Below are 26217 nucleotides of genomic sequence, written 5' to 3' on the forward strand. Positions count from 1 at the left end.
AGAAGAAAAAATAATGACAATTCTGCCGCTCGAACAATCAACTTAAAAACAATCCTTATTCCTCATATTTGGACCATAACGTGACCATAAATTGATAATTTCGATAAAGTTGGCATAGATGAGGATTTAGGATAGGCAACCAACTGAAACCATCTTCAAAGAGAGTTGAAAACCCAAAAACAGACGCTTAAGGGATAGGTTAACCATTTGAGGAGCCCATTTTTTAAAAATATATCCGTATATAGCATATTACCAGGCTGGGTAAGACCGGACGTCTTTTGGGATGGTCTCTGGAGTTATTCACTCGTGAGTAAGTACGCTTAATGAAATGGTTGTAGTTCGGAGCCCACATTAAGCAATACATCCAGCTCATATAAACATTAGTTGATAAAAATAAAGCTATAAGATATATTTTTTATATTAATGGATAAAATTGAATAACTATCTACTATCCTAAAAGTTACTTATAAAAAATTAGAGAAGCACTGGGCTGAAGGTATTATCTGAGTTAATAAAGTTTAAATTATTACTTCAGAATTTTTTTTATTACAAATTTTATTACTACTGTTTTATGAAAACTAAAACTTTCTCCTCCATTAATTTATGTACAAGAAATTCACGGAAGTATACATAAAAACACAGAGTGGGAAAATCGTCGTTAAATTAATAAAGGAAAATTCCTCCAACTTCCATCCTGATTACACTTTCTGAGAGTTTGTCTACACTGCTAATAGAGTGACGAAACTTTTGATATAATCTACGAAATGATGGTATAATAACTTGCGCTTTATCGAATGACAGGTAATAAAGTCGACTATTGAAGTATCTCGAAGTACATAAAAGTTTCGATAGTTTCTAAACAATATTAAGTAACGACTTCAAGTTTGCCTAAGATTCTTTAGTAAAATAAATCTTTTATTAACTGTAATACCTCGAAGAATGATTTTAATAAATTAATTTTATAAATTGTTATTTTATTATATTTTTTAACTTTAACCAAACATAATTTATTGAATTATGAACGACCAGTTGTATGAAAAATATACAATATTTCTAGTGTTGGGAACAATCGACTGAAATCGACTATCGACTGTTCAGTAATTGACTACTTTTTACTATCGACTATTTCAGTCGTTATTTTTGGTTCGACTGTTTTTATTAGGTTTTCGGTCGCTATTTTCGGCCCGACTGATTTTATTACTATTTACTATCGACTGTTTCAGTCGTTTACTTTTAGTTACTATTTTTGGTTCTACTAGTTCATTCGATTGATTTTTAACGTTTTGATTTCCGTCTTAGCCGCGACCTTGAAAGCAATGCGCCGCATTTATGCTTATATAGATTTATATGTAATATATGTGGTTTTATGTTTTTTTGTAGTTTGCTTGTGAATAACTATATATTGTAAATTAATATAGCAGCATTTTGGAATGCTAGTTTTCGAGGGCAAAAAAATTAAATTGTAAATGATAAATAGTAAGATACTTTTGACTGGCATAATAGGTAATACTTTGGACTGGTATAATAGGTAATACTTTTTGATAAACTTTCACTATTTTTGTCCAAGCATCTTGTTTGTCGAAACTTTTTTCCTAAAATCTTGAAAATTAAATTAGGTTCTAAGGGTTTCAGAAATTGCATAGATCCAAAAGATTTGAAGAGTTTTTTACAGCAGCAGTTGTTAAATTTCTTTTAAAAATATTAACGATAAAGAGATGAATAAAGTATTTGAAATATTTGTAATAAATACATTTTCTGATTTTTTACTGAAACTTTACTTTAATTTTTTTCATTTTGTTGGCTATTAAGAAGAGCACCACAGTTTTTATTTGTTAACGAATGGACTATCTTAACAGAATGTGTTCAACTTTTAAAGCCCATTGAAATAATGACCACCGAGTTATCTGGTGAAAGATATCCCCCATGTCTTTAATTATATAGTTAATAAGAGCACTGCAACATTCCATCAAATTCAGGATTTTAACAAGTGAATGGGGAAAAATGACAAAATTGTCTATTAGATGTCCTCAATGAAAGACTGGCAATTTTAGAAATGAATACGATATGCGGGAAATCCGCATTTTTAGATCCTAGATTTAAAAAAGCAGGATTTGGTATTGCAAATAACGCTGAGGCGATATAAAAAGTTATCACAAAAGAGGTATCTTCCATTCTAACTTAAAAAGTACAAATATAGTTCCACAATTCGAAACAAAACTACTGACCAAGGAACTCCATTTATTCCATGAATATTGAATTCCATTTATTGGGCGTTTAGAAAACAAATTGGATTTTTAGAAAACCCATAGAATGAAACTACCTGAATTATATCAGTTACACGTAAAATATTCCTCTATACCCGCAACATCTGTCCCCTGGGAACGAGTTTTTTCAAAATCTGGGCAAATAATTAACGATCGAAGAAACCGCCTGAAGGGAGAAAAGTTAAACATGATAATATTCACAGTAATTTAAAAATATTTCTGTTCAAAAATAAATAAAACTTTTATTTAAAAAGGGTCTAGTAGTTATTGTACGATCATTTTTAGGTTCACCATGGATTAGATTTTTCAATGATTAGGTATATGTTTACATTTTATTTAGTAGTTATGGTTATTGTATGTAGTTAGTATTGTAGTTATAATATGTTGATCCATCATCCACGTCAATCGATATCTCAGACAAAGAGTACATCCTTCTATTTTTTTGAGTGACGATCTTTTTATTTACCGCTATGTGCGCGAGAACATTCCTAACTTCAGTGATCCTTTGTGATAGTGACATTTCAAATTATATGCTCTTTCTTTGTTGATTTTTTGTGATAGTGACACTTTACTGTTAAGTGTTCGAGAACTTTCCTCACTTTGGTTAATTACAATTTACGATGCCGAGGAAAAGACGACCTGACTTAGGTCGTCGAAGTCAACCAAATGTGCGAAGAGCTACCTCACGTGCTAAACGCACTGATGACCAGAGAGAGACATAACATTTTATCTTATTTACTATATATCTTCATATCTTTGTTACTTATTGATGTACAATACAGTATTATAAAAAAAATTTATAATATTCAAGTTTGTATTAAAATATATATCATAAATTATTATTGAACTAATCTTTAAAAATTACAGATACAAGGACAAATTTATCACTTACTAAGGTCGCTGTTATCACTACCAGATGCAGATCATCAATTTTTACAAATTTATTTTATGGGCAATTCAGATGCGGAAGTTGATAAGCCTTATGCTCATAATCCAACAGTGAAGAGAACCATTGTCCAAGAATTACAAATGTTTCTTCATCAGAACAAAAATTTAGAAAAACATACATAAATACATACATATATATGACATTTATCAGATTGATTAGAAATCAGTTAAAAAAATACTTCCTTGTAAAATATGTCCTTTGATTATAGGTAAGTACAATACTCTTACTAGTAAAATATGTTCAGTTCGTACGAACTAACTTCTCCTTTAATTGCAAAACTTTTAGCAGATAAACACTGCCAAAGTAAACTCGAACACAAAAGATTCGGTAAATTTGTGAGAAAATCTTAATTAAGCTAATGATGGAAAATTTCTCCAACTTTCACGCTTGCTACACTTTCCAACAGTTTGTCTATATTCCTAGAGTCAAGAAAGTTTCGATACAATCTAAGAAATGATGGTATCATAACTTTGCCGCTACCAAATATCAGGTAATCTTGTTAGGTATTGAAGTATCCGGATAGTTAGGAACAAGAAATTTATGTTAAAAATTATTTTATAAGATGATTCATAGCATGGACCAAAAGCTACAGGGAGAGCACAAAAAACGGTGCCATCAAATAAAAATGTATAAGGGGTACAATTTGGTACCTGAGGAATTTTGATTTCTAATAGACCCTATTCTATAGAGATATTCTAAACAAAAACTCTGCAACAAAAAAGCTGTTTGGGTATGCTCAAATTATTTCTATGTATTTTGGTACGAAGAAAACTAATATGTAATATGGAAAACCTCATAGGACGTCAGGACGAAATGTTTTAATGCACCAATGTTGAAGGTCTGGAGGATACATTTACGACATAATACGATACACTACAATGGCGTATTTTCATTCATCAACAAGAAACCTAAAAGCACTTCTGCTTCATAACGACGATTTTTATGTTGTTTGGACAACAAAATGGTTTACCAAATTTCCTTGGAATTTGTCTCTATGGGATAGGAGAGCCCAAGTAAATCACTACAAAAAATATTTGGTCGCCAAGGGAGCTTAAAGTTGATGAAAAGAACGTCCTCAAAGAGACATTGATATCTCCACATAAAGTTCATTTACTACCGCTTAACATAAATGTACGATTTATGAAGCAATTTGTAAAATAACCTTTTGAAGATACAGATTGAATGAAATACATAGCATTAAAGTTTTTAGGCATCTCGGAAACAAAGCTGAAGCAAGATGTTTTCAGATCAGACATTAGATGGCTTTTTCTTCATTATCACTTCGAATACTTTACGGAAAATTTGGGAGATGTGAGTGAAGAGCATGATGAAGTATTTCACCACAACATTGAAGAGGTTCAGAAAATATACTAAAGAAAATGAAGCGATTTAGTGATATCAGAAAACTGTTGGACGCTTCACATTGACCTAGATTCTTCCCAGAAGTGAAAATGTTCAAAGAGTAGACTAACTGGGAAAAAGAAAATGGTGAATACAATAATATTCTTCAAATCTATTCTTTTTTATTTCAATGTTATTAATACTATTTAATAACAAGTTGAGGTGAGATTGTTCAAAAAAATGTCGTCCTATGACAAGTAGGATTTTCGAATTCAGCACACCAAAACAGAACAGAACAGCCACAAAAACAGTTTACATTACAAAACCAAAACAGCTCTTACAATTTTTTTTGCAAACCCGTGTAATCAAATTTGTTACTTCCATTAAATTTAAATATTCAGCCAAAATTTCTCATGTCAAGTGATTTGAACAGTGGAGAAAAATTGTTGAGGAAAATGTACCAGAAAGTTATAAACAGTAATCGGCAGTAAAATGACGATTATAGTTAATTAAACATATACACGATAATTTAGGTTAACATTTTCTAGACAGTGACGCACAAAAATACAGCCATCAAGTACTCAAGGGAGTGGTATTAAACGAGTCTCCAAGATCAAGTCATTTACTCTAGATAATGGCCCCTGAACGTGTCGTTGATATGTAATTACAATTGGACACAGTAGTGCTATAAAAATACTGTACATTTACGAAAACTGGTGCAATTTTCTTAAATACCTAACTAACAAATTGCTAATTAAAATATTATGATTATTATGTCCAACGAAATTATTTAAGAATGACATTAATTCAAATTTTCAGTCGATTGATGCCATAAAACAATTATATTCTTGACGAGCTTAAAGCCGTGCTAATAAATGTCAATCGGTGGAATATTGCGGATTTTCATTATCCATTATGTTCAAATTAGTTCCAAATGTTTGCAGTATTTTTAGGTTTGTTTTCTATAGCACCGGTGCAATGGACTGCAACACCGAAATTACAGTTGATTAACATATTATCATTATCATTAGGCCTATAAATTGGCTTATTGTAAAAAATTGGTATAATTTATTTTACTAGATGTATTTTCCATCAATAGCCGCTACATTTTCTCATCTTTCAGGCAATTTACGGATTCCATCGCGGAAGAAAGGCTATACACGAATTGGCTCACTTCTGGTACCTTCATAAAATGTGAAGAGCTATTGAGTCACTGCACTAGCAGTCCTGTCACCAGTCCTATGTTGGAACAAGTAGTAATCAGAAAGAGCAAGGTCTGGAAAATATGGCAGGTTAGGTGTCATTCGCCGTTTTAATGTTTCTACTGATTTTGTAACATGTGGTCGAGCGCCGTCGCGCGGAAGAATAACATTGTTGTGTATTTGCTCATATTCTAGCAATTTTTTGCCCAGTGCTCAGATAGCGATCTCCATTGAAGGTTTTATCGAGTAATACCTTAAAACCCCGAATTATTCACATAATATCATAGTGGAGACGAGTCAATAATGTAGAATATACTTAAAATAAAACTGAATTACTATCATTGGTAGAGAAACATATTAGGAGACTTCATGTCAAGGTATCGAATATGTTAACAGGCAACTGTATTAATCGGGCATAGTCTCATCCATGCTTGATGAAATGGTGGAACATATATCGGGACATTTCATATTCTGTAATGAGCCTATTTAACCTTGTCTAATATTGATGTGCAAAAATATCCGGAGATAGGGATAATAGAGTTATGATTTTCATACAATCTCCATTATACAGAAAAAGATGAAAACAATCAAACAGATTGATCATCAAACTACGTTTATTGTGATGAGATCAATGATGCGATGCCACCACGTGTGACAGTGAGATACAGTGGTGGTAGAAAATAAAGTTTGATAAGAAATTTCTTCAGATAGACTGGTAAAAAGTAGACCTAACCAATCTGTATGTACCAGGTGAGTCCAGTGAGTGAATACCAGTATGGAATGCCATTCCAATAGAACAATTTCTCATTTGAGCTTAACAATTCATCGAGCAATTCCTTAACTTGAAATACTGCCCTGCAGGCAGGTGCTGCATCGATGCTACAATATGCTAGTCGGATGGATCGAGGTCCTTCGATCGAAGCTTCAAATTGAAGTGATGTCAACACTTCTATGACTTGTTTTAGTGTATGTATCTTGTTTGTATCATGCTGCAAAATCACCCCATCATGTCTTTGTGACCATTATGGAAGTTTTCTTTGAATTAATGTACAGTTCCGTCAGAGAACCGTCTCTCCAGGTTTCAACAGATCATAATATAAGACACCAACATTATTTCACCAGGCACATAGCACAGCATGGTTTTACGATCAAAGCGATTTAGCTGATGAAGACACCACCATAATTTCTTCGCTTGGCATTAAATGATAAGCGGGCAAATCTATTTTATCCGTCACTATTCGATGCATAAATATCTGATTTCGTATATTTGAAGCATTATATCACTGACGATTATTCGATGTTCTAGTTGTCTGTCATTCAGTTCATGTGACACACATCTTTCCATGTTTTGGATTTTGCCATCGTTTGTAATGGTTCACATTTGTTGGATCTTCATTCAATAGTTCCTACAATTCTGCGTCTTCAAATATGTTCATCTCAACAGGATGTTCGTGCCTTCAATGATGTTATCACCACATTTGATCATGCATCAAATTGCATTCTTCTGCGTAGTGATACGTATTAGAAAAACCGCAACGTAATTACCGACATACCTAGAAGATATAATTGGCAATGTATATGGATTAAAACAAAATATAAAAACCTAATGGTAGTTACAAATGGCTCTGAATGACAAGGAATAATATGGCGAATGCGCCATGTTCCAATTCATAATTTTAAGTATCAGTTTAACCTAATTTGATTCTTAAAATATAAAGTAGATTTCGGTAAAAATTTCTGCAAGACGAACTAAATAAAATAATACCATCAATTAAGTCTTGTTTACAGAAGTTGTGCTGCTAAAAAATACGAACACGTTTTGATAAATGACGAAAAAAAGTCAAGTTAATGCCGAAAATATTACGGATGGACAGATGGAAGAATCGTATCGCGAGGATTTGCCGTGGAAGGAAAACAGCTTGTGCGCGGCCGAGGAAATGTTTTAAAATTGGATTTATATTTTCTACGACGTTGTACCGTCGGAAAAGGCTTGAGCGGGGGCTCCTGCGAATGGGCGTCAGGAATTTATCGGATGTCAAAATTATTTATTAACGCCGCATCCGACTAGCCGGGACGCGGAAATGATTTTTCTCGCCAGGACCGTAATTGGAAAGTTCATTTTTTAACTCATACCTTATATAAAACACGAAAAATATAAAGTTTAGCTATAAATAATCCTGTAATCTGACAGTGTCGATATTTTAGAACTTTATTTAAAAAGTCCCATGAACGACTAAGATCCTGGGAAGTGTTGTTTGTGTAACTAAAAAATATTGGGTAAAACTTTCCTATAGTCTATTCAAAATAACAGTGAACACATGTCATCAAGATGTTTAATGTATTGCCTGCCGCAATTCATAAATTCGTTTTAAAATCAGATAATATTTTCATTCTCGTTGTGTTCCAGTTTCTGGAAAGTAGCTAAAACATTAAAGATTCTCAAACAAGAAATAAGACGTCACCTCCTACCGGACTATAAGTTAATTACCGATAATCTCGAAAAATATTCAGAAACTATACATAAAGAAGCTAAACTATGTAATAGAAAAAAATATATTCCAGAACATCAGAAGTATGGCAAACGGGCTTGCAGGTTAAATTAAAGAAACTTCTCCCATATCTGGACTATCAGTTACTCAAATCGTATCTCACTGATAGACATTTTACTGTAAAACTAGGTTTCGAATGTTTCGTATGTTATGTATATTCATTTGTTTGTTGAACAAATTGAACAATACCGAATTACATCCAATATATTCAGGAGTTCGGCAAGGTAGTGTACTGGGTCCAATACTATATATTCTATATACAGTCGATCTACCCACCACAAAAATAAGTACTGTGGCAACATGCGCAGACGACAGCAATTTTAGCATCTCATGAAGATCCAGTCACAGCATCAATGAATCTACAAAAGTGTGAAGTCAGCATTTTCTATGGGCGTCCATTTTTAAATTTGTTGTTTGAAAGTTTTGGTTTTTGTTTAGATCAAGAAATCTTCGTTTTAAGTTGTGCATATTTTCGGTTTTACATTAATTATTATGGAGTAATAATATAAAAATTGATGACAATGCGTCCGTGTAGTAAAAGATGTAGTGTACCTGGGAGAAAATCTACTACGGAAATTAGACATCGTTTCCCAAAGAATGATCTCGCTCCTTTCCAAAAATGGGTTGATCAAGTAAATAGTAGTAAGTTACCTGGATAAACCACAATGCAAATATATCAACGTCATCGTGTCTGATACGGACATTTTAGTGAAAAATTTAGAATTACCTTTCCTTCACAAACAGATATTAGGGTAAATGCATATCCGACATTGTTTTTATCAGGTACATATAAAATTATCTATTTACTACATGTCTGTTTATATATTGTTTGTTTACAGAAAATCAAAACCTACTTATGAAGATGTTAGTGGTAATAAAAATCAATTAATCTACGAAGTTGTTCGTATGCTGTCAGTGTGATGTCTCTACATAAAGAAATCTTACAAGAAGGTAATAATTAAGATAACTGAATAATTAGTAGTAATAAATACTACTTTTAATTGTAAAATATCCCTAAAAGATTTGTAATACTTTAACTTTTTGGAACAATCAAGTGTTCAGTAATTTCATAATAGAGCTATTCTATATTTAAATTTGATGGCCTTGTTAAGAAAATATTTGTTACAGTGCCATCAATTAAAAATTTAATTGCTGCTTTTAGGGATTTATTACCTTAAACGATAAATATATTTTGTCTAAATTTACAAATAACTACATTTGTTTAACAAGTCTTAACCAAGATTGCTTCGACAATTTTGTTGGATCTATTAGAGGTCATGGAGGTAGCAATAGCATCCTTCACTTAGTATGTTCGAGAAATCTTTAAAAGGCCTCATTATCACTTCAATTTTTTCACATCACTCTCCCGGAGAAAATTGTGAAGAAGATGAACATATTAGAAAACTTATATTCTTTTTTAACGGGAGATCTAGTACCACTTGAGGTTGTTAAATCGCCAGTTGAGTCCATATTTTCAGTTGCAGAGAACTTTGCCCTGAGGAAAGCAAGTTTCTAATATTGTATTTTAGTCTTATTTCGGGCTATTTAACAAAACTTCTGAAAAAGAGACAATATGCAATATTTGTCTACATTCTATATTAAGTACTTCCATAGGTTACTAAATACTCTAAAATCTAAAAATCTTTAAAAAACACATACATTTTTAGTGTTTCAACTGTCCAATCCATAATGATTTTCAAAACGAAATTTTAAAAGTTATTATTAGGTGTGATTTTATTTTTGGTTTAATGAAGTTAATACAATATCAACAGGGAAGGATTTAAAGTTTACCTTGAATATATCAAGATAAGTTAGAACTCTAATAGATCCCATAAAATTGATGGCACTAAACAAATATGAGAAGGCCTTATAGATATTTTAATTTTGCCTAGATTAGAGTTCATAATTGTTTCTATTTGCACTTATATAGTTTTTTTTTTGCTTTTTCTTTATATATACTTATATTATTTACCCTTGTGTATATTTGTATAGGATTTTAATTGAATAAATTAATTGCAAAAATTAAATTCGGTTTTCATTTAAATACTATTGGCCAACAAATGTTACGTCACAAAGTAATCAGGCGAAATTGCAGACCAATCAAAGCAAAGTATTTTCCTTGCAGGTTTCTACATAACTATTTTAAACTAACCAATCAAATTCACGTTGTCAGCGCCGCCAATGATTGAACTAAGCGAAAAATTGCCCCACTACTTACCATTGGAGTTGCACACCCCTGATCCTAATGTACTCGCTAAATATGCGACGTGAATTTTCGGTTTTTAATATTTAGATTTTTTTTTCAAGTAGTAAAAATGGGTAAATTGGTTTAGCAGAACTAGACATATAGCATTAACCGCCTCAGAAATACAAGTTTGGAGAAAAATGCGTTTAACGTTTCATTTTTAGATGCTGCGTCCCTAAAACAGTTAATATCTCCAAGAATAATACACATCTTAAAAAATGGTTTTAAGGGTATAATATATATATATATATATATATATATATATATATATATATATATAAGCCTGTAAATATGAAAGAAGAGCTTTGAAAATATGAAGTGTTTTGTGTACGCGTTAAAATGTAACAAGGAAATATTACCACCTCCAATTATTAGTAACTTCTAACAATCGGTTTAACAGTTTTATCGTTTTTCGACATTTCATTAAAGTCCTGATAGAAAAATGCAGAAAAGTGATGGACAATAATTTGAAAGACAACAATACACACTATTTTTCCTGTCCCGAGTATATACAATATACCTTGAAGATTAAGAATTAAATCCTTATACCTTCCGAACGAATGTAATAAAATAATAGAGCATAAACAATATAGAATGAAGCAGAGCCAGCTAGATTTTAGATAGAAAATATCATCTTTATTCTCCGTCGTTTTTTTCCTCCTAGGAACGTAAAATGGAAAAATAAATCGAGACGATGCGACAGAATAAAAAGCTGGGGGTTCCGAGTTTAATGAAAACGACAACATAAAACTTTTACGTCCAATTTCCTTGGAGGGTGTTAAATTTTAAATAGGAATTTTCTTGAATCCGTTTAATTGTACAATTTAGATACAGATTGACAATAAATTGCAAAATATGATAAAAATAGCAATTTCGAAAACTATTATTAGATCCGTAATGTTTACGATATTGTCCGAAAGTGCCCGGTTGAAGTCGTTCATAACATTTTACAATTTTATTGGCCTATATAAATGGAACCGAGGCAAGAGAAAACTTATAAATTGAATATAAAATAACTATTTCCACAATATAATAGCGAAACCCATTAGGAATGATATTAAATAAATTACATTAAGTGAGTCATTCTAAGTTAAAAGTTTCTCGTTTGTTAAGAAAAACTACATGACATAGATGTTTGAGTTTAAATCTCATTATATAACCTGGTCAGAGTTTTTTTGTATATACGTCATCAAGACGTTTAAAGTACAGCCTACCGCAATTTGTCAAATATTTTCAGAATCAGACAATATTTTCCTTCTCATTTTACTCTAGTTAAAATGAGACATAATACTGATTGATAACTTCGGACGTGAAACCGAACTAGCCCGTCAAAGTCGTCCGGTTATCAAACGTACGCAAAATTATTCAAAATATTATAATTACTGGTTATAAATCGGCAAACGTTGATTTAGGGCTTTCTTTTTCATCGTCATTTCAAATAGCCCTGGTTTTTATTGAAAATATTTTAAGGTCTAAAAAATACGATCTCTAAAATATCTCAAAAAACAATATAACTGTAAATTCACCAAAAAGAAACCGTATTTATGCGAAACGGGTGATGAATCCAGATCAGCTTGATGTTAGCTGTATAGGAATAAGTAGTTTTTTCAATGGAAACATAATCTTATATATAAAAATGAATCGCAAAATGTGTTGGTAAGCGCATAACTCAACAACGCCTGGACCAATTTGGCCAAATCTTTTTTTGAAATGTTCGTTGAAGTTCAAGGATGGTTTTTACGGCGAGAAAAATTAGAATTATTGCTGGAAAAACCCTAAAAATAGCCCTTTTCTTTTTCCCATACAAATGATTTGTAACTAAAACGTAGTCAATTTGGGCTTTATTGCTATGGTATAAAGTTCATATTAAATAACAAGCACTCACTGTTGTCTAAGCAATGTAGGTGTGTTCCTAACGTCAAAGATCATATCTATCAAAACAATGTGCGTGTGTGCGTTGGAGCACAGAATACATAGTTGGAGGAGTTTAATGTCGCGTTCCGAAACTCGCGTTTCTTTTGTATTAGTTTCGGCACGCGAGATAAAATCGCGTTACCAACAGTGTTTTATTATTTTTAATATCCAAATTTTAAATAAATAAAACAATTCGTACGGCTTAAAAGGATTTGAGTTCAAGTCATATCAAATTTAAAAAAAAAGTTGTCTGTTACAGATGACTTTTGACAGATGACAGATGAATTGTCAACTTATACACGAAACAAATTCGTATATCGTGTTTTGTGCAGAGTGTTTAGTTAGTTAGTGTTTGTTTAGTTCGTGATTAGTGAAAAAATAATTTATATTTGATATGCCTCCTATAAGACGAAGCAATTTAGGTAGAAGAACCAGAAATGCTATAAACCAAGCTAATTACCGATCTAATCGTACTGCACAAGAACGTGACGACGGAAATGAACGTGAAAGAATTCGGATATCACAAACGCGTGAAGCGCGAGCGCGACATTCAACTAATAATCGCGCAAGTTTGAATCGAGCTGCTTTCAGTTACGATGTGTCAATTGACTACAGTAACTACCAATGTGTTGTTATTGGTTCTATGAACTTGGTTTGCTCACACTGTAAGGCATTAAAATACAAAAACGAAGCCAATGGATTGTGTTGCGCAAATGGTAAAGTGAAATTGATACCATTGGATCCACCACCAGAACCATTGTACTCATTGGTTTCAGGAATAGGAACAGATTCTATACACTTTTTGACACATATCCAACAATATAACAATTGCTTTCAAATGACTTCATTTGGGGCAACAAATGCAGTTCGGGAAAATTTTATGCCAACTTTCAAGGTATGTATTATAGCAGTTACTCATAATTATTTTAGCGAACAAAATTTTCTGTCACCAAAGTTAAGATGTGTTACTAATCTTCAATTTCTTAATCATTACGAAATATATCACTTAGTCATCATATTATATGGTGATTCAGTTTCAGTGACACTTTTATTATATTTTATATTTGATAGATATTAGTTAAAACTAATTATATACTTTTTAAGATCAAATATTATTTAAGTTTGATCACTGACAATCCATTAATTTATACCATACCATAATATTTTTTTTATTTACAGATACAAGGGCAAATATATCACAGAGCAGGTTCACTGTTACCAGTGTCAGATAGCGACAACAAATTCCTGCAAATTTATTTTATGGGCAATTCACCACAAGAAATTGATCTGCGTTGTGCACATAACAATTTAGTAAAAAGGTCTATTGTAGAACAATTACAAACTTTATTTCATCAACACAATCAATTGATTATATTGTTTAAAACTGCCCTGGATCTGATGCCATCCGATAATCACAAAATTGTAATCAGAGCTGATAAAACACCTGCAGGTCAACATACAAGACGTTTTAATGCACCAACTATTGATGAAGTTGCTATCGTTGTAGTTGGAGAAAATTTGGAATCCCGTGATATTGTTTTACATCGTCGGAATGATCAATTACAACGTATAAAGGAAACACACCGCTCATATGATGCACTGCAATATCCCATTATATTTTGGCAAGGTGAAGATGGCTACGATTTATCAATAAAAATGATAAATCCCATTACGGGTAACTAAAATATTAGTTTAGCTATGGCGATAATATCTCAGTCACTATATTATGTATTTGAATGTTATTAAAACAAAATCTGTTTACAGGTTCTGAAACCAACAAAAAAGTCAGTTCAATGAACTATTATTCATACCGCCTAATGATTCGGGAAAATGAAGATAATCACATATTGAAATGTCGGCGATTATATCACAAATATGTTGATGACATGTATGTTAAAATTGAAACGGAGAGATTAACATTCATCAGGTTGAATCAAACCAAACTCCGATCTGAAGAGTATATTCACCTTCGAGATGCGATTAATACTGATGGAAATGCACAGAATGTCGGTCGGATGACTATTCTTCCAGCAACATACATCGGAAGCCCTCGGCATATGCACGAATATGCTCAAGATGCCATGTCGTATGTTCGTCATTATGGTACAGCAGATTTGTTCATCACATTTACATGCAATCCGCAATGGATAGAAATTAAGCAGGAGTTATTCCCTGGGCAATCACCCATTGATCGTCATGATATTACAGCCAGAGTCTTTAGACAAAAGTTGAAATCTTTAATGAATTTCATCGTAAAACATAATGTGTTTGGTGAGACACGCTGCTGGATGTATTCTGTGGAGTGGCAGAAACGAGGATTGCCACATGCACACATTTTGATTTGGTTGGTTGAAAAGATAAGGCCAAATGAAGTTGATGCTGTGATATCAGCTGAAATCCCTAATGTACAAGTAGATCTTGGATTGCATGAGGTAGTTATCAAAAACATGATACATGGTCCCTGTGGAACTCTTAATCAAAATTCACCGTGTATGATGGATGGTAAATGTTCAAAACGATATCCACGGACATTAATATCGGAAACAATTACTGGTAATGACGATTATCCATTATATCGTCGCAGATCGACAGCAGACAATGGAAAATCAACAATTGTCAAATTAAATCAACAAGATATTGAAATAGATAATCGTTGGATTGTTCCATATTCACCCATTTTATGAAAGACATTCAAAGCACACATCAACGTTGAATCTTGCTATTCAGTGAAATCGATTAAATACATTTGCAAAGATGTAACCAAAGGGAGTGATATGGCTGTGATTGGAATTGGTGCAGAGAATTCTAATGATGAAGTTACCCAATACCAAATGGGCCGCTATGTCAGTAGTAATGAAGCAGTTTGGCGAATATTTTCTTTTCCTATTCATGAGAGACACCCTTCTGTTGTTCACTTAGCTGTGCATTTAGAAAATGGACAAAGAGTGTATTTTACAGCACAGAACGCAGTACAAAGAGCTGCTCAGCCACCATCTACTACATTAACCAGTTTTTTTGAGACATGCCAAAACGATGATTTCGCACAAACATTGCTATATTCTGAAATGCCAAAATATTATACCTGGAATCAATCCTCAAGGAGATTTATACGACGGAAACAAGGAAAACCAGTTCAGGATATACAGATGTATATTCCACCGATGCGATTGGCCGGATTTATTCAGTACATCCAAGCAATGATGAATGTTTTTATTTACGACTGCTATTAATCAATGTACGTGGCCCAACATCATTCCAACAGTTACGAACTGTTGATGGTGAATTGTGTGGATCCTACAGAGAAGCCTGTCAACGTTTGCAATTGCTTGAAAATGACGCTCATTGGGATCAAACTCTCAATGATGCTGTAATATTATCACACGCTCATCAAATACGAACATTGTTTTCTATAATCATATCTACATGCTTCCCATCAAACCCAATTGATTTGTGGATGAAGTACAAAGATTATATGTGTGATGATATTTTGTATCAAATACGGAATAGAATGGGAAATCCAAATATACAAATCAGTGAAGAAATTTACAATGAAGCATTGATTTCAATTGAGGACATGTGCTTGATAATGTCAAACAAACTATTAATTCAATTAGGCCTGACCGCGCCCAATCGTCCAATGCATGACGCTTTTAACCAAGAGTTGCATCGAGAAAGACTGTATGATCTCAACGCTTTGAAAGAATTAATTCAAACAAATCTTCCACTGTTAAATGAACAACAGAAGTATGTATTTGAAACTCTTATGAAAGTAACAAATGATGAAACTGGAGGGATTTACTTCTTAGATGCACCTGGTGGTACAGGAAAAACTTTTTTGATTTCATTAATATTAGCAACAATTCGCTCACAAAATAAAATTGCACTTGCACTCGCTTCGTCGGGAATCGCAGCAACTTTGCTTGAAGGTGGTCGAACAGCCCATTCAGCATTAAAATTGCCATTAAATATGCAAAGCAATGAAACTCCAACCTGCAACGTTTCGAAGAACTCTGCAATGGCAAAGGTTTTGCAGCAATGTAAATTGATTGTTTGGGATGAATGCACGATGGCACATAAAAAATCTTTGGAGGCTTTAGACAGAACCTTAAAAGATCTACGTAGCAATAATAACCGATTTGGTGGTGCAATGATTTTATTAGCAGGAGATTTTCGTCAAACATTGCCAGTGATTCCACGATCAACGCCAGCTGATGAACTCAATGCATGTCTAAAGTCCTCCAATTTGTGGAAACATGTCAAAGTACTTCATTTAAGCAAGAATATGCGTGTCGAGTTGCAAAATGACCAATCTGGAAACATATTCTCTAAACAACTCATTGACATTGGTAATGGCAAATTTCCTATAGACATGTTGACTGGCTGCATTAACTTTCCTCAAAATTTTTGTCAGTTAACTCGATCAAAAGATGAACTTATTCAGAAGGTGTTTCCAGATGTTTCTCAAAATTACAGAAACCATGATTGGCTGAGCGAACGATCTATACTGGCTGCAAAAAACATAGATGTAAATGAATTAAATTTCAAAATTCAAGAACAAATTACAGGCGAATTGAGGATATATAAATCAGTTGATTCGGCTACTAATCAAGATGATGTAGTCAACTATCCACCGGAATTTTTAAACTCGCTGGATTTGCCAGGATTGCCACCTCACAATCTTCAATTAAAGGTTGGATCGGTGGTTATAATGTTGCGAAATATCAACCAACCGCGTCTTTGCAACGGTACACGGTTAGCGATAAAAAAATTACTAAACAATGTGATAGAAGCAAGTATACTCAAAGGAAAGTATAAAGGAGAAGATGTTCTCATACCGCGCATCCCAATGATTCCGACTGATGTGCCATTTGAGTTTAAACGACTACAGTTTCCAGTGCGGCTTGCTTTTGCTATGACTATAAACAAGTCCCAGGGGCAATCATTAAGTGTTTGTGGTATTAATCTAGAAAACCCATGTTTCTCACATGGTCAATTGTTGTTGTCATGTTGCCTGTTCCCGTGTTGGAAAACCATCAGATTTGTTTATCTATGCGCCAGGTAATCAAACAAAAAACATCGTATACCACAAAGCACTACAATGATAATAATAATAATAATTATGATTCACATGATTAACAATAAAGCGATTACTTACTTTTCAATCCTTATATATGTTTTATTTAATTATTTTTTATTCACAACGCCCTATCACTAGGGTGATGGTTCTGTTCGGGAGAATTTTTTAAAATACGTAGGCACAAAAACTGCCACATTACAAATCTTTTTGACAGGACGAAGTCTGTCGGGTCAGCTAGTTTAATATAAATATTACAGAGTAAATTGTTAGTCTTGAAAGTATCCATAAAAAACTGAAAGATATGCAGCTATTTGAGGGATGTCGAACATCCCTTCATACACTGTTGAGTAATATAGGATTTAAGTGGTGCAAATATAACCAACGAATAGGTTTACTGGAATTGGCAGACATTGTTTTTAAAAGAATATAACTTCTAAAAACATATAAATCAAGGAAGAATTACTATATCAATTTGTATATTTAGATGAGACGGTGATATTTCAGAATGACATATTGTGTTCCTCATGGCAAGATGATAATAACTATAGCGTAAAGGCAACAAAAGTTGATGGAAAAAGGTACATGTGGGAATAACAACTATTGATTAGGTTTTGTTAGTCATAGCATTTATCAGTAATTCATTGCAGATATAACTATATGACATGAAGAAATGCTTCATGGTGAGAAGGAATATAAATGAAATATTTTTATTCCTGGTGCAGAATTAGTGGTTTCCTCCAAGAAGTCCAAGAATGATTACCATGGAAAAATTAATCATAACTTGTTTTTGCAGTGGTATGAAAATCAGCCTTTAAAGAGCTAAACTTTAAAGAACTTGGAGGAACCATTAGTTATTGTTATGGACAATCTACCATATCATAGTACACTGGTGGAGAAGATCCCAACAAGTGCATCAACAAAGGCTGCAATCAAGGAATGGCTTAAAGAATATAAAATAAGATTTGAGAAAACTATGTTAAAGAAGGAACTATTTCAAATTGTTGCTAGGTAAATATAAATGAAATATTTCATGCTATTTTTTGAAATTTCCTTTTTTTTAGAAACAAGCCCGCAAAAAGATTCACAGTAGATCAGATTGCTGAACAATATGGCCACATAGTATTACGACTTCCTCTTTAACTGGTTATTAGATATACTATAGGAAATTCGTTGTGTAACAATTATGAGCTAGATAATAGCTTTTTTAGCTTCAAACACTTTAACATCAAAACGCATATTAAGTTCACTTAGTAAATAAACATTGAAATTAATTAATTAAAAAAAAAAGAATTTATAATAAAATAGTAAGATCAAGAATATTTTACGACATTATTATATATTAGATTTTTTAAAATATATATTTCAAAGTCTCCTTTCACCAACTACCCCACATGCCGTATTCCTCGGACATTGCTCCCTTTGATTATTACTTGTTCCAACATATGAGTCATAACCTGTCTGATCACCGTTTCATTTCTTATGAAGATACCAAAAGACGTGTCGATTCAAGAGGGAATCTGTACATTTCCTGAAAGATGGGAAAAAGTAGCGGCTATCGATAGACAAAATATAGAATAAATTACAATGTGGCAATTTTCTATAATAAAGCTTCAAATCTAAAACAAATTTTTAATTTAATCGATAGCCGCATATCGACCTAATACTTTAAACTCACAAAATAATTAAAAATTAATCTATGTTTTAGAAATTTACAAATATATCATTACAAGTTCTAAATAAATGGAAGAAGTATTTCCATTCCATATCGTTTAATAAAGTTGTATGGGAACAAATTGTTACAGGAATACATTTACTGTACACATGTGCGTGCACACTGAAGGGCATAAATTTTGAGGCATGGCCTCCACACTGTAGTATTATGAAAACATTACTGAATTTTATAATCCATAAATTTTTTCATTTTTTGCGCCTAAACGACAATCTATAAAATCACACTCGGTGTAAAGGGTCGCCCAATAAAAGTGACAGTAAAAAATATTTTTTATATGGCAAGACCATCTGTTTTCTAAGGGATAAAGCTGTGAAAAAGTTTGCATATGAAATTATTTCTGACATATGATACCATATCTTCACGGTAAATTATTCCCATGGATATTAACCTTTTGCTTCTTTATTAGGCTCTTAACTTAAGTACTGTTAACTTGGATTCTCATCGAATATCTTTATATTAATGGTATTAGAGCTCAGATATGAAAATGTATTCAGTGCTTACAGGTTTGGTCCCTTTGCAATATTACTATAATCGAAAAATTTAAAATTATTTAATAAAATTTATATTTATTTAATAAAATATTAATAAATTATTTATTTATTTAAAAAAATTGTGATGGAATTTTTTTTCTTTAATATATATTAATCTCCTTTTACCAATTAGGGGTTTATCTGGACTGGAAATATAGTTTAACGTGGACTCCGAAACACTCCGATCATATTCCTTGTCGGATTTTAACGCTCTTGCCTAAGACAATCATAAATATTAAACAATCGCAGGATTCGAACCCGCGACTATCGCAACAATAGGAGGATTGTCCTGTCGCCTTTACCGCTGCGCCACTAAGCCGACTTATTTATAGAATTATTTTAAAAATATTTCTCGATTTTGTTTTAATATCATGATAATAAGTTTTGTAAAACGTTCAAGCAACTAGTTTAAATATGAAAATTAAAGTATAACCTCTTAATATCACCTAAAGTAACCCTGTACTCACCAAAATCTTAAGTAAAAGTCAATTAAAAAAAATGTAATTGTTTTATTTTACCATGTTAGTATGTATTAGAAAATAAAGTTTATTACTTTCTACATTTCAGTTTATTAAAAATTAAACGATATGAGCTAAACCAAATGATTATGAATTTTAAAGTTAGAAATATAATTTTTTTCACATCACAATTAGTAGTATAGTAACATTTATACAGAAAAGCTGCCTTTAGTTTTCACTGGTTTTTTTGTTATATTTTAAAGTTTACGAGCTAGGGTTTGTCTGGACTGAAGTGGCCAACTTACAAATCATCCCTGAAGGCATCCGGTCTAACCCAGCCTGGTTACTTGGTCAGTAACAAGTAATGCTTACTGGGATCATTTTGCTTGTCGGATTTTGCACTCTTGCCTTTTGAATTACCACAATTATAAACAATCACAGCCATAAAACAGCAACAGCAAGGTTAGGACCTGCAACAATTACAGTAGGACAGTAGGATAACCGCCTTGTCACATTGACCACTGCGCCAACCAAACCGATTGGTTTATTTTTTATTCATTTTATGTTTTAATTTTCAAAATATGCATTATATGTATATATAAAAATCACCGATTAAGTGAAGCAACTCTAACAAATGAACTCAAGTATCTTGAGCTAATGAAATTATTCTTCCGGTGTCATCGGACATCGTATTAGAAATATATGAGTAATAGCCTTTCAAATGAACGATGTAAATGCCTAAAACACCATACTCGAAATTGTAAAATTATCAGCTCACTATAAAAAATGTTTATCAAATGGTAAACGTTCATAGGATTACTGGAACAGCATTAAACATTTCAAAATAACTACATAGTATAAAACAAAGTCGCCTTTTCTGTCCCTATATCCCTATGTGCGATTAAATCTTTAAAACTACGCAACGTATTTTGATGCGGTTTTTTTCAATAGATAGAGTGATTCAAGAGGAAGGTTTATATGTATAATACATACATAATATACTAAGGCAACATTGCTAATATTAGAGGTTTCTAAAGTGATGTCGTAAATTAACCTATTTTTTTAGGCTTATTTAGCAATTAGCAAAAACGCTGCCTAACCCTACGAGTTAGATCAAATTAATATACTACAGTATTGTACACCATAAAAAGGTCTACAAAAAAGTCCGCGATGGTATATGTTTATCTTTTAGGGATAACCCACATTAACCATTTTTATTGTTTACTTTTTACGTGAGAAAATAGCTTATTTACGAAGCTATTTTAAGCAATACGGCATTAATCCTTATCGAATTAAGTACCTTAAATACAGTGTGCAATTAATATAGATCAATATGGTTCCTTACAGCATGCAAATTAAACAAATATTTTCGAAGATATTACAAATTTAAAATTTGCGTTTAAAAATGTGTAATGTAATAAAAATTGTATGAATTTAGATATTCCAAAGATAGCAGGAAATCTTCATAGTAAGTATAGGGGAAGAGGAATTGTTTTACTCCAAATTTAATGCGTGCAGGCCAAGGGCAGTAATGAATGAACCAAAAATACTGGATCGATTTTAATCATGTTTTCATTGAGTGACATAGGCATATATATTTTATGCCCGTGCAAAGTCGGAGCGGGCCGCTATGTTTTTATATACAACGTTCATATTTTTTCTGTAGTGTATTTAATTTAGTATCAGCATTGCACCCGTGCGAAGCCGGGGCGGGTCGCTAGTTATTAACATAATTCAACAGCTTATTTTTATATTAAATTACTTTCTATAACATGATGTTTATAATAAAATTTGAAAATGTTAAAACACATAATGATTTGACGACAAAAGTTGTTTGTTACTTTCCAATAAATATTGTCCTATTGTTTCCATCTTTCTGTCAGCTTTTAAGCTCAACCACCAATACGTAGTATCTATTGGATCACATTGTGAATGGGATATGAATGTATCGAACTAAAATATAATTATATTGAAAAATAACGTATATTTTACACGAAAAGGTACTTGTACAACCCTCGTAATAAATTTGTTAAATTAATAATCCCTTAATGGTTTTGCCTCTTATGCATAGAACTGGAACTGTAATTTTGCAGCTTAATCTATAGGAATAGTTACGCAATACCTAACCAAATACAACAATTATATCTACATTCATGTAGTTGGGATTTTCTGACAAATATATTTCGCAGTCGTGCTAATAAATTACTCTAATTGCGACCTCATATAACCCGCTCGAAAACTATTCATATTTCAAATAAACTAAAGCTTTCGGAAAATGTAGAGTAAATAGTGCCAGTACAGGTGCTGTTGATTAGTGATGTATTAAGCGTTAATTATTGAAAATCATTATTTTAATATTGTGCACCATATAGGATTTCCTACCGCCAAATTAATTTCAACTAATTTATTGATCATTAAAACTTTGTCGTTATATGGACTGATTCCGTATCGACTATATCCGTATAGTTTTATCAAAATACGATTTATTATATTATTAGTGAAATAAAACAAACAGCAAATGTTCTTGTAGCAAAATTTATTTAAAACTGATTAGTATTACGAAAGATTACTTATTATGTTAAAGGTATATTTATTCGATAACCATGTCGAGTTTTTCAATACATACAAAAATATTAAAATAGTTGGAATTCTTTCCTTATTATACGTCCAGTACGTATGTATATACCGTCAAATAAAAATATCAATACACGTCATAGTTATCAATCGCAATTTGTAAAAATATAAAATTCTCTTTTAAACAAGAAGCAGATTTTTCCTTCAAATTTTTTTCCTAGCTAAAAAAAGATGAATGCTGATCGTAAAAAGTAACCGAATCAGTTTATAAATGTTTGAAAAATTCTTCGAAATATCAGTTATAAAAATTGAAGATTATAAACCGGCAAAAGTTGTCGACTGATCTTTTCCCCACATAGCGATACTGCGTCGAAAGAATGATGTTGGGTTTATGGTGATTCCCATTCGAGCTGCAATAGTCCATCGTATACAACTCTTCGCAACGCACCTATGGTTGGGCGTTGTCATGCGAGAGTCTTTTACATGCCTTTACTGATCATTGAGCTTGAAACCATATATCATTCAGTATGTCCATATAACGTCGGTAGATATTTGTAGACTACATACACTTGCTGATCGCACTACATAGCTTTATGGCAATATAAATCAGTGTCCTGATTTATATTTTGAAATAAATCACTTCAGTGTCCATGTGGATGGCATTTCTAGATTTATCCAGGACATTTTGCCACATAAAACTATTAAATTTTTACCAACAAGCAACAAGTGATAATGGAACTGTTTGAAACGGCATTCTCAGTCAATTCATGTGGTAGCCATTCACTTTTTGGATCTTTCTCATAATAAGCTTTGCAATTAATTGCCTAGGAGCTTCCTTCATTCTTGAAATCATTCTTTGTTATTGAAATCAAAATCAGCACTTAAATTGTTAAAGTCAAAACCAACAATTGAGGGATAATGAGGCAACATCACTATCACTTTCTAAAAGTATTTGATAAGTTTCGGCCGAGCATTTCTTTAAATCAAACAATTCAAGTAACTAACGTCAAAAATCCAATTTTGAGTTGAGGCAATTTCAAAAAAACATTACGTCAAGAATCCTCCAAGTTACTGAGCAAATCAATGAAAGAAATGTACAAAGAAGAACGCATTCATCTATACATTAGATACTCGAATTAAGTCTAAACTATTAATTGAAGATAAAATAGTCAAAAAACAATATAACTCTTGCAGAACTTCGACCAACAATTTATTTCTTCTAGTCGAATTATTTCTGAATCAATACAGCTCTGCGTTCGTGTCAATAAATTATTTTTGCCACATCGCATGCTCGCCAACGCAAATGAAAATGATCCATTTTTCATACAGATTAAAGGTCGTGTAAAATTTATGGATGATATTGGGTCGTTTTTTTTGTTAAATGATAAACTTTTAGGGTTTTACAGAGAAACCGTTCCTGCTTAGGCAAATTTATGTCCAGGTTATTTTTATATTCCTTTCACGGCCTCTTATGGACTATGGACCTTTATACCATCCTTGAAGATATCATTTTTATTATATTGTTTCACGCTTTTCTCTTTATGGATGAAAGAAAGGTTTGCTGTACGAAATGGTCGTGATATATCGTAAAACTTTCGTGTTACATCCCATATTGAGTGTTATATCGCATATTTCTAAAATGTTATGAATCTTAAACAGAATAAACAACCTATCTATAAAATAATATCGAATAATGTAAGGAATATGGTTTAATTTTAAAGTTTCTTTGTAATATCAAAATTATGTTTTCAGTATTGTTTTATTTAATGTTACAAATTGTATATTACATTTACCCATTTAAACTTTTATATGCATATGTCAATGTTATAAAAGATATTAAGAGTATAATGAATATAGTTACAAACATTATATGCATTTAAAAGCAATATATTATTAACTATCAAAATGTTAATCATATACAAACACATTATGAAACTCCTTATTGCAACTTATGTATTAACATTCCACGCTAATTTATCAAATAAATAATTAATTATACCATAAACATATTTAAGCAAAGAAAATAAAATATTATTATTGAAAAAGAAAATCGAAAAAATTAAGAAATCTAGGAGATAAAAAAAACACATTTTACTAGAATTAATTTAAAAAATGGAATTTCATAATCTATTAAATTATGAAAAAAACTATTTCCTGTTAACAAGAGAAATTTTACAATGTAGTGATAAATAATCAACCAAGTAATTAGCCGTATCAATTTATAATAACACTAATCATATAAACAGATATAGTTAAACTTTGTAATAGTAATGCCATTATTAGTATGTTCTGTTTATTTTAGAACTAATTCGATCTTAGTCAAAGGAAATTAAAGCACAAAAAGAATTAATCGCTAATATGAAGTTAAATATAAACATTATAATAAAGGGTCAATTTATATTCTAACAAAGAAATTATTGAGGGGAATAAATTATATAAAATGTTAACTGATTCTTGTGTAAAATTTACAGAAAGTGATATTAATGATTAGTTAACATTTCTAATTGTAAGGAAAAATAGGCAAACAAAGAAGAAATGAAGAGTTTGTAAAACTTTGTACCACAGAGAAAAATATTTTGTAACAGTCAGGAATAATATCGATATTTCAACAAGATCAATAAAAATATCGATATATCGAACAAAAATATCGATATCTTTTGATAAGTATATATCGATATTTTTCCAGCGTTATTACTTCGTGGAATTAAAAAATTATATTGTTACTTGATTTTTAAAATCTAATAGAGCTGATCACCATATTCCTTGATTTCCTGACTGACTGTGGATATCTGAAGCTCTCGATACCTACTCATTCCTGTAGTATTTGGGTGCACCCACAATACTTCTCAGGACTTTGTTCAGAAAAATGTCTATTTTGTTTATGTTACTCTTTGCAGACCATCCCCATAATTGAACTCCGTATGTCCATATAGGTTTCAGTATTTGCTTATATAATAGCAATTTATTATGTACTGATAATTGTGATTTTCCTCCAATTAGCCAATTCATTTTTCTATATTTCAATTCTAGTTTCTTTCTTTTTTCTTTATTGTTCCTTCAACGAAGTTTTGCATTAATATTCATTCCGAGATATTTATTTAGCGTTGTTGCTATCTGGAATGATAGTATTATTTAATGTTATTGGTGCTTGTACGCTCTGATTGTAGGTGAACTGCACATACACAGGTTTACTTTCGTTAATTTTTATTTTCTAAGATGTGTCCAATTATTTATATTGTCACTTGCCTATTGTAAGTTTCGTGTGGCTTCGTCAGTATTGTCTCTATAATCAGCTATAATCGCAATATCATCAGCAAATGTAACCATCGTAATATTCTCCTTTTGTGGTATATCACAAGTGTAGAGTGGATAAAGCATTGGC

At 31.9% G+C, this 26217-nt stretch overlaps 2 protein-coding genes across 6 annotated transcripts in view; one reads left to right on the forward strand and one right to left on the reverse strand.

The window, feature by feature from the left end:
* The window catches only part of Tpst (Tyrosylprotein sulfotransferase), a 610347-nt gene that overhangs the window by 246715 nt on the left and 337415 nt on the right, over positions 1–26217 (reverse strand). The window lies entirely within an intron of this gene.
* On the forward strand, positions 13666–15292 carry LOC143190308 (uncharacterized). The gene is made up of 2 exons (XM_076394521.1): positions 13666–14139; positions 14229–15292. Exons 1-2 carry the CDS (start codon positions 13725–13727, stop codon positions 15146–15148), a joined length of 1335 nt encoding a protein of 444 aa, XP_076250636.1. The 5' UTR covers positions 13666–13724; the 3' UTR covers positions 15149–15292.

The sequence above is a fragment of the Rhynchophorus ferrugineus genome, unplaced genomic scaffold, assembly GCF_030347505.1.
Source record: "Rhynchophorus ferrugineus isolate W39M unplaced genomic scaffold, kcgeb_rfMv2 rfM2, whole genome shotgun sequence".
Lineage (NCBI taxonomy): Eukaryota > Metazoa > Arthropoda > Insecta > Coleoptera > Curculionidae > Rhynchophorus > Rhynchophorus ferrugineus.

Excerpts from the sequence above, each read along its gene's own strand:
- LOC143190308 (XM_076394521.1), top strand. The coding sequence starts at position 13,725 with ATGGGCAATTCACCACAAGAAATTGATCTGCGTTGTGCACATAACAAT. Across the intron at positions 14,140-14,228 it reads AATGATAAATCCCATTACGG|GTTCTGAAACCAACAAAAAA; the intron begins GTAACTAAAATA and ends ATCTGTTTACAG.